At 35.5% G+C, this 9,262-nt stretch overlaps 1 protein-coding gene across 5 annotated transcripts in view; it reads left to right on the top strand.

Moving 5' to 3' along the window:
• The first annotated feature begins 3,916 nt into the window (after positions 1-3,916).
• Positions 3,917-9,262, top strand: part of LOC112161512 (stromal membrane-associated protein 1) — an 85,534-nt gene continuing 80,188 nt past the window's right edge. For 2 of the 5 annotated variants that reach the window (XM_024296691.2, XM_024296690.2), the window contains exon 1: positions 3,917-4,261. In XM_024296691.2, the coding sequence (XP_024152459.1) occupies positions 4,144-4,261 (118 nt within the window). In that variant the 5' untranslated portion in view covers positions 3,917-4,143. The remainder of the gene's footprint in view (positions 4,262-9,262) is intronic. The other 3 variants (XM_024296688.2, XM_024296692.2, XM_024296689.2) reach the window with 3 other exon arrangements.

Raw genomic sequence — 9,262 nt, 5'->3', positions numbered from 1 at the left:
CACTGTGCATGCCCAGGACTTCTGCTGGAAAAAGTCAAGTCAAGTCAAGTGGTTTGCTTGAAAATATCAGATTTTGTCTTAAAACGTTTCATACATTTTATAAATGGATGGGTTCATGTTTGTGGTAACATGTATATTTTTTGTGTGCTTCCCTCATGTCTCATCCAGTGTTCTGATGAGGAGGAAATTCCTCTAATCCATGTTGGCTCTCCGTTTGTTGAGGATATTTAAACAATCATGTGACAGCAGTGCGTTTCAGTTTGTTCAGAAGTTGTGTTAAAGTCCTTAAAGGAAAGAGGTGATTTAAGGCACTTTGAGTTGAGGTTATATCTGATGTTCTTCAATGGTGTGAGTCAGTCTTCATGTTTGAGCTGCATTCACATTGGAATCATTAGATAACTGAAACCCGACCAGATAAACCCCTGAAGTCTCCAAGATGGAGGAATAAGATCCAGATGTAAGAACCTTTAGTTCCAGAAGAGTTACCAGCTTGTGAGAAATGAAAGACAAAACTATGAGAAAATTGATCATTATTGATACAGTCAAACTGAAATCATATTAGATTGGCACACAGTAAATATTTCAGAGTCTAAACAAAATGTTGGTTAAACTAAAAAGATATTGAACGTGTATCATTACTTCAGAATAATAAAACTTTAAGCAAAAGTTAAAATTTGACATAAAAAAGAAATNATATAAATGGCAAAATAGCAATATGGGGGGCTGTTTGTTTTGATTTTGGAGGTGTGGAGGTCTTCATATTTTTATTCAGTCCTCATAATCAAGGGTGAGTTGTGGCTGCAAAGGTTTTAAAAAGAAAACCACGCCTGTTGCCATAACTGATGTCCTCACACTCTCGGAGGACTGCTTTGTGCCAAATCTCACCTGCTTTACCCGTTTACATAACTGACATTGAAGACAATGCTGCCCTCTAGTGGCGATGATCCTAAAAGTGCTATCAGTTTCTCCTTATTAGACGTGCTCATCTAGCTGAGAGTTGAACAGAAATTTCCTTAACTTGGCTTTGTGAAACTGTTTTGTGAGGCAACTTTTCATGTATTTGCTGTTGCGTGTTGGAGAAGCTCACAGTGACGTGGTGAGGCTGCTTAGCTGAGGATTTCACAGTGCATGCCCAGGACTTCTACTGGAAAAAGTCAAGTCAAGTGAAGTGGTTTGCTTGAAAATATCAGATTTTGTCTTAAAACGTTTCATACATTTTATAAATGGATCGGTTAATTTTTGTGGTAACATGTATATTTTTGTGTGCTTCCCTCATGTCTCATCCAGTGTTCTGATGAGGAGGAAATTCCTCTAATCCATGTTGGCTCTCCGTTTGTTGAGGATATTTAAACAATCATGTGACAGCAGTGCGTTTCAGTTTGTTCAGAAGTTGTGTTAAAGTCCTTAAAGGAAAGAGGTGATTTAAGGCACTTTGAGTTGAGGTTATATCTGATGTTCTTCAATGGTGTGAGTCAGTCTTCATGTTTGAGCTGCATTCACATTGGAATCATTAGATAACTGAAACCCTACCAGATAAACCCCTGAAGTCTCCAAGATGGAGGAATAAGATCCAGATGTAAGAACCTTTAGTTCCAGAAGAGTTACCAGCTTGTGAGAAATGAAAGACAAAACTATGAGAAAATTGATCATTATTGATACAGTGAAACTGAAATCATATTAGATTGGCACACAGTAAATATTTCAGAGTCTATACAAAATGTTGGTTAAACTAAAAAGATATTGAACGTGTATCATTACTTCAAAATAATAAAACTTTAAGCAAAAGTTAAAATTTGACATAAAAAAAAAATATTTAAAAATTTCAAAAATTAGTTTCAAGATATATAAAATGGAATTTATGTTACGAATCAAGCTGAAAGAAAAGGTTTAAAGTTTTTTTTTTTTTTTCTGCCAGCAGCTGTGAATAAAACATGAATACTAGTTGAAATCCGTTAAGGCAAAAATTTATTTGTATTTTTCTATCTTGATCTGCAAGGCTCAATGTGAATGCTGCAGGAATTTCTGAACATGTGAAATACTTTTTGCAACACGATTTCTTCAAAAACAATCTGAAAATTGTCATTTTTTTCATATATGTGAAACTGGACAAATTCAAGCAATACAAACTCAACCTAATTTTTTGACTGAATCGCTCGCATCTCTGAGCAAAAATGCAGGAAGTGAAGGATGGCCTTTGAGACACAAAATGACCCTGTCTGACTTTTGTTAGCTGTCCTGTCTGTTGAATCTAGACTCCTTTATTGTGAAGGTGAGAGTTGAAAACATTGATCAGAATTTCCTTACTGTTTTTACGCCACTTAAAGTATCTTCATTCCTCTTTCTTCAACGTTCTGAAGCCCCTGTGATGTGAGTTACATCAGTTCAAACAGGCTGCTGGAACAAGAGGGAATCCGCATCATTTTTACATTTACTTATGTTTGTACTGTTTGTACTTTTAACCCAGTTGTGTGTACACTGTACCTGCTCCTGTCAATCAGCTGTTACAGCATTGTGCTGTTTCTCTGTGATCCGTGTCAGTTTTAACAAGGTTCTCTTTGCTGTTAGTTTTGCTTTTCTGCCAACATTAAAGAAGATTTCTGTTCTCCGTGACTGGTCAAATGATTTTCTATTTTTAGAATGAAGTTACAATGAGCAACAGTGAATAAGGCTGAATTGACTTTGATTTTTAAGTTACTTCCCATCGTCCATGTCTTATTATTTTAGTGCATGTCTTTTGTGTTGATAGATTTTTTGAATTTATCTTTGATTTATTTTTTCTTTCTTTAAAAAAATTGTGTTTTTTTTTTAAATAATTAAATAATTTAAGTTTATTATTTTTTTAATTACATTTTTTGTTGTGTCAAAATGAAAAGCTAATATTGCCGCCATGTTTTAGCCTGGCGTTAATACCACTACATTTCTGTGTTATGAGGCACCTCTGCATACCTGTCATGGACTCTTATTCTGGGAAGTACTTAGATAATAGCATTATTTCAAGTAATTCTTGACCAACGAATCAATCATTTCCAATCATTGTTTAACACAACAGATTAAGCAGTTTTCAAAATAAAAAAATCTAACCCCACAAATAAGAGTTCACAGCATTTTATTGAAATTTATGTGCAAATTTCCACATTTTTTCTTTTTGTCTCTATAATTTAATTTGACTGTTTATTTTCAGACGCTTTTCTAAAAAAACACATTTTCTTTTTCTAAAAGATCCACATTTTTATCAGTCCAATCTGAAAAAAAAGACTTTACATCCACAAATTTTACAAGATATTTTTGTTTCTAAATAAGTTTGCTTTGCATTTCTTTGCATTAAACAAACAATGGGATTGTCACATATCATCCTTGTTGCTTGTATGCAAAACTAGATTAGATTTCTGCTACTTACACAATGAAACACATTTTTTACAAAATTGGACACTTGGTAACTCAGAGTCCATCAAATTCAGGTTCTTTATTTGTCATTAGTGCACTTCACTGGAGATGTAGTGGCGAATTAAATGACATTTATCTGACCATAATTAAATGGACAGGCAGGTGCAATTTAAATAAAAAAAACAATAATTACAACTCTGCAAGAGATTTTGTGGTAAATTAAAAACACAATTTTAACTGGAGAGGGTCAAAATCCGACCCTCGGTTAGGTCGTACAGTGGAGAATGGCGGTGGTACTATCATGATGAGTGGAGACATTTTCATTTCCAGGTTGAAGTGTATTGAATTCGGGGAATTATATTAAACATATTATAAGAGCAGTGATGCATTTAGATATATTGGGATGTTTTTTAATCCCTTTTACTGTGATGGTCAGTACACGAATGATAACACTCGTATCTAAATTGGTTTCATTGTGGAACAGATTTGGCCAGAAGAGGGCGGAGTCACCAAGAGACTGAAAGGAAAGGTGGGCGGAGTTGAAAATTCCCACAGTCTTGAAAGCAGCAGGGCTGATGATGATGATGATGATGCCTCGCATCCATATGACCTGCTGCTAGCACACTTCTGGCTACAGGAATGAATGTGTCTCGCGGCCGCGCGGACATGTCGCTCGTGCGTTGAGAGAAGCGGGGCACGCGGCGGTGAAGTGAAGCCTCTCCAAACGCGGGACGGAGCTGCGGACGGGAGAGAAGCGACATGACGACGCGCTCGGAGAGGGAGAAGGCGCAGAAACTCAACGAGCAGCACCAGACCATTCTATCCAAACTGCTGAGGGAGGAAGACAACAAGTACTGTGCTGACTGCGAGGCTAAGGGTGAGTCCGGCTGAGCGATATCCAGGTGAAGGATGTCGCGAGGAGACGAGACGTGAACGCCTCAGCTAACAACCTGAACCTGCCGTCAGGTGATGGGAGTTCCAGAGAAGAACGGTCTTATTTATGTTTTAAGACGGAAATTCAGTTTGAAACTGTCTAATGGTACACGTGTTTCTGCTGTCCCGTTAAAATTAAGTTTTAATTGATATATTTTTACTGAGCGTGTATCAAGCTGAACAACTCAACGGAAAACGCAGCAAGGTTTTTCAAAATAAAATCCCTATATAGCATCCGAGTGGATCTTAAAGAAGAATCCTGGTTGGTACTTATGAGCACTTCAGGGGAACGTGGTTACAACGAGTCTTTGACCGTTTGTATTGAATACATATTCATCATAATACATTAGTAAGATATTTTGTTGGTAGTGGTTGATTTTATTTTTTTAATCTAAGGTGGCTGTGAAGTGCAAATCACATCAACAAATGACTCAAGGGAAAAACAAATAGCAAAGAAAATATTTATGAAACAGCTTTACATAATAAAAGAAAAAAAAATACAGAAACAAAAATTCAAAAAGCTTAAAAAATAATAATAAAAAAACATTAAAACAAACAAAAAAGTAATTTCCAGAATACAAAATGAAATGTTAATAATAAAAAAAAAAATCTATGAGAAACAGGGAAAGGTGGGTATTATGGAACATCTCTGACTGGATGCTGATGTCCAGTATTGCCTCATGTCAATAACTTGAGATGAAATGATTGACAAACGTCATCATCCAATCAGCGATGTCCAAAAGTACCTACCTGTTACTTTTTTTTTTAAATGTTTTTTTTTTTTTTACATTTTATTTTGCTTTCTACAAAATATTTTTGTTTTCTTGATTCTTACAGAAACTGGACTTGGTACTCAGAGGACTTGGATTGCTAAATGAGGATGTAAAAGAAGTTTACATAATTCTTGTACACTTAATAGTTAAACATTTTTCTTCACATTTGTGATCTCCCTTTAAGTTTAAAAATTATTATCTCTGTGTGAAATTGTGCCACACAGTGCTTTTAAGAAGCCTTTAAAAGAAAGAAAAAAAGTGCTTTTATTTTGAAGTAATCCTGTTATAGTTCCGGTCATGCGTTGTTCTCTGGTTCTGTAGTATCGGTATCATGTCCTTGACTGGTTTATTAATGAGCGGAAAACGTTGGTGTTTGGTATAGACAGCGCAGAATTTGATAAGACAACATTTTCCTAAAGATGTTCGAAGGATTTTCCTTTCATTCTTTTTTAGAGTTCAAAAGTCAAACTTTGGAAAGGAAATCTGCAACAGTTCAGGAGTTCTTTTTTTATTTATTCCTTATTCTTCTTTTTTAAAAAGAATTTTAAAAAATTCAAATTATCTATTAATTCTCAGTATTTTAAATAATTTAAAGTTTGTTTTTGTTTTGCAAACTTTTATTTTTTAATTCACAGAAGGCAAAAGTTGGTGCCTCCAAAATTACTGTATTTAGTTGATTTTAATAATTTATAGCTCAACTAGCTACAAAAAGTCCATGCAAAAGAGGTCTGGTTTAAGAAAATGGTTGAAAAGCAAAATAAAAGCGTGAAGAATCGGGAAACGAGGCACTATTTTTATTTACCCTCTCTGGAAACAGTGTATTCAGAAATAAATATTTCATAATAACATAACACTAATGACTGAAATTTAAGTCTTTATTTATAGCTAACCATTGCTTACAATGGGCTACACACGACCTACTTCCAGATTCTGTATATGGCCTGTCAGTCATTTTCGGTTGGGGTAGAGGGCTATTGTTTATGTGGAAATAGCAGAGTATTTTAATTTTAAAAGATGTTTTTGGAGCTACCAAGAGTGACTATAAACGATGTTAGACGCATTTTTCATTTTTCTAGCAAAATACTCCAAGGGATTTAAATTGTATTTGTCGTCCTACATAGCAAACTTGGAAGGTAACTTGCTAATGCTAATGTTATTCAAAGATATTTACATGCAACCAGCTCAAAAGCTGATGGAAATTCATGATTATGACATGTAAAATGTGCAGACAAGATGCAGATCGCTGCATTGTTCCACGCATTTAATGTGAATCCAAAGCTAAATGTTGCAGTATTTAATGAAGTCCCGTTAGCTGTCACGCTGCTAGAGCGCGGAGGAAGATTGAGCGGACGGATTAGTCTGTTGGCGAGGCCTCCGTGTTGCGTGTCAGAACCATGTTCTCGCCGTGTTCCCGGGTGTACTGTGTTTCTGGGCGTGGCGGGCCAGCTCCATGGCCACCGCAGTGAGTGACTCACCTTACCCCTCCAGCTGTAATTACAGCCGTCCTCCTGTCTGCTGTCGGCACACTGCCCCACATTCTGCGTCTGTGTGTGCAGGAGAAGGAGGTCCTCCCTGATTACAGCTCATTTTGCTGCCATCGTCAGCAGCTTCCTGACGCCTCACACGCCCGCTGCCCAGCTGGATGTCGCTGTGATGACTCAGGGAATTGGGGCGGGGGTTGCTCTGAGCTGGCACATGCTCTTAGTGGTGATGTGCTTGTTTAAGCAAACATAGGAGCGTAGATTCACATTAGGTTGCATGTGGTGCCACACGCACCTCTGGAAATGTCCCTTATGTTGACTTTTATGCGTCACAAATGCCACCTCAAAGCCCCACTCCCATCATCTTCTGTTCTGCTGTCCGCGCGTTCCCAATGGTTATGGCGTTTTTAGACAAAATCAAAAATCTTTTTCATTTTCCAGAGCAGCAAGCATTCGGTAGAATTTTAAATTTGAATTGTGAGCGCGATTGTTTTTTCGGAGCACCCCTGCCCCATTTCCCCTCACCGTTGCAGCATGGATCAGGGAGCTAGTGGCCCTCAGTTTATTTTCTACATCACAAATAATCTTTTTCTAACAGCATTTTATTCCTTCTCCTGATTCAAAATAATTTGAATAAAAAATACAATCAGAAATTCTTAATTTGTGCTTAATTTTCCTGAAATATGTTCCCCACCAACAGAAATAGCCACAAGAACATGTTAAAAACACACACACACACAAAAACAGACCCAAAATGTAGAAATGCACTGAGTCCAGTTTTCACGGTCAGTGAAAGGTTTCTGGATTGTTTGATCAACTGATGCCAAAATTCTGGTTTTAGAACAAATAAAGTCCAATAAAGACCTGAAGTGATACAAAAATAGGTTTGGAACTGCCTAAATGGAAAAAAATAATGCTGTGTGCGTGTTAAGATTACAAAAGTCCCCCCCAAAAAGGAAATGTATTTAAAAAAATAAAAGCAGTTTGTGTGCAATAGAGGTCTATGAAGCAGTAAAAGTCATTTTTCATGTAAAATGATTTTCTGAGTGATTTACAACCTTCTCTGTCTGCTATACAGATGTCAAAGATCAATCGGATAATTTAATTATTAAAACACTGAAACTTAAAGCTTTCTCCTTTTATATTAAGTTTAATAAACTGCATTTTTTTCTCTTTTTGATGTATTTGAGTTATTTCTAATCTTATTGTGTCACTTTTCTTTATCTTTTAGAACAAATACTCAAAATTATCATCCTCTACTTGCTGATTCCAGTTGATCACTGTTTTGTAAAAAAACAGTGATCAACTAGCTAAAACACGGGGCAGTTTTTTCTGTAATACAGAAAAAACTGCCCCGTGTTTTAGCTAGACATATTATAATTCATTAATATATTTTAAGAATTATTTTAGCCTTCTGTGGCTCATCAGGAACCTGATCGTCTGTCTGTCTGCATCTATTTTTTTTATTGTTATTATTATGCTTTTAATTTAATAAAAAAAAGTTATTTCTTTTAATGCTTCTATTTTATTTTTATTTTTTATTTTTTTCAACGTCATTTAAAATGCCAGCAGACAATAAAAAAAAAAAGTGTAAACAGCAGCCCTGATTCACATAAACACTGGTGGGAAACTAATCAATTTCAAATCAGAAATAGAGAATTTACTATTCCAGATTTTTGTCTGATAACTGCATCTTTATCAGAAACACTTGTCAAATAGTTTAGTCCTGCAACACTTCTGAAGTTACCTTTTGGATATGTTTTTATCCTTCAGAATTCCAGATTCATCCTAGTCAGGTGAGGGAATTGCAAATCCCTACGAATTGCAATTTTTAAGAAATCTCTATCACAAATATGATCACGAGTTTGTCACCAACAGTTGGAGATAAAACTCTGATTCTGCCAACGTCTCCTACCTTGAACATGCACAGTAAGGCCTGCAATATCTTTCTTTTAGGAGAAAAGTTGCAAATTGCCCTGTTTTTTGTAGATATTGCAGTACAAATTCTACATATTCAAATGAATTCAATTTATTTCAGTTTTATTTATATAGCCTAATATTACAGCCCAGTTATCTCATTAGACTTCACAAATTACCAATATTTATCTTTATTCAAACCTTGAAAGTGGATCTATTAAAAAAAATAATACAGAAAAAATAAACATAAAATTCTGTAATCTGGAAAAAAAACGTTTTCTTTCCTGATTTTTTTAAAATCAGGAAATAAAAATGAAGTTGGAATTTAACAAAAAATCTATATAAATTTAATATTACGAGAGCCAGATTTTTAAAACAGCCCTAAGTGGTGTTAACATTCCTACGGCTCCTGTGTTTCCATAATAGACCAGCAGGGGGCAGCACAGAGCTTCAGTATTCCTCAGTCTTTCTCTGCTTTTCTGGACACAGAGACGCACATTGTGTTTGTTCATGATCTGGTGTGTTTTTAGCTTTTTAGAAAGAGAAACACAGCCATTGGTATACTGTGGCCTCATTAAAATGTTACAACATGCACAAACAAATCTATCTAAAACTCAGTCACAAAATATTTACATTTGATCTTTATCTGGCAGATGGTGTATAAAGGAAGTAGAAGGGTCCAAGTTAAACATCTAGTCTCATGAAAATTGTGTTTTTGATGCTTTAAACATGTTTTTGTTAATTCAAGCTTAAAATTGCATTTCTGAGGACTTC

This window comes from Oryzias melastigma, linkage group LG15 (assembly GCF_002922805.2).
Source record: "Oryzias melastigma strain HK-1 linkage group LG15, ASM292280v2, whole genome shotgun sequence".
NCBI lineage: Eukaryota > Metazoa > Chordata > Actinopteri > Beloniformes > Adrianichthyidae > Oryzias > Oryzias melastigma.
Note: the sequence above shows the minus strand (reverse complement) of the source record. Positions and strands in the feature narration are given on the sequence as shown.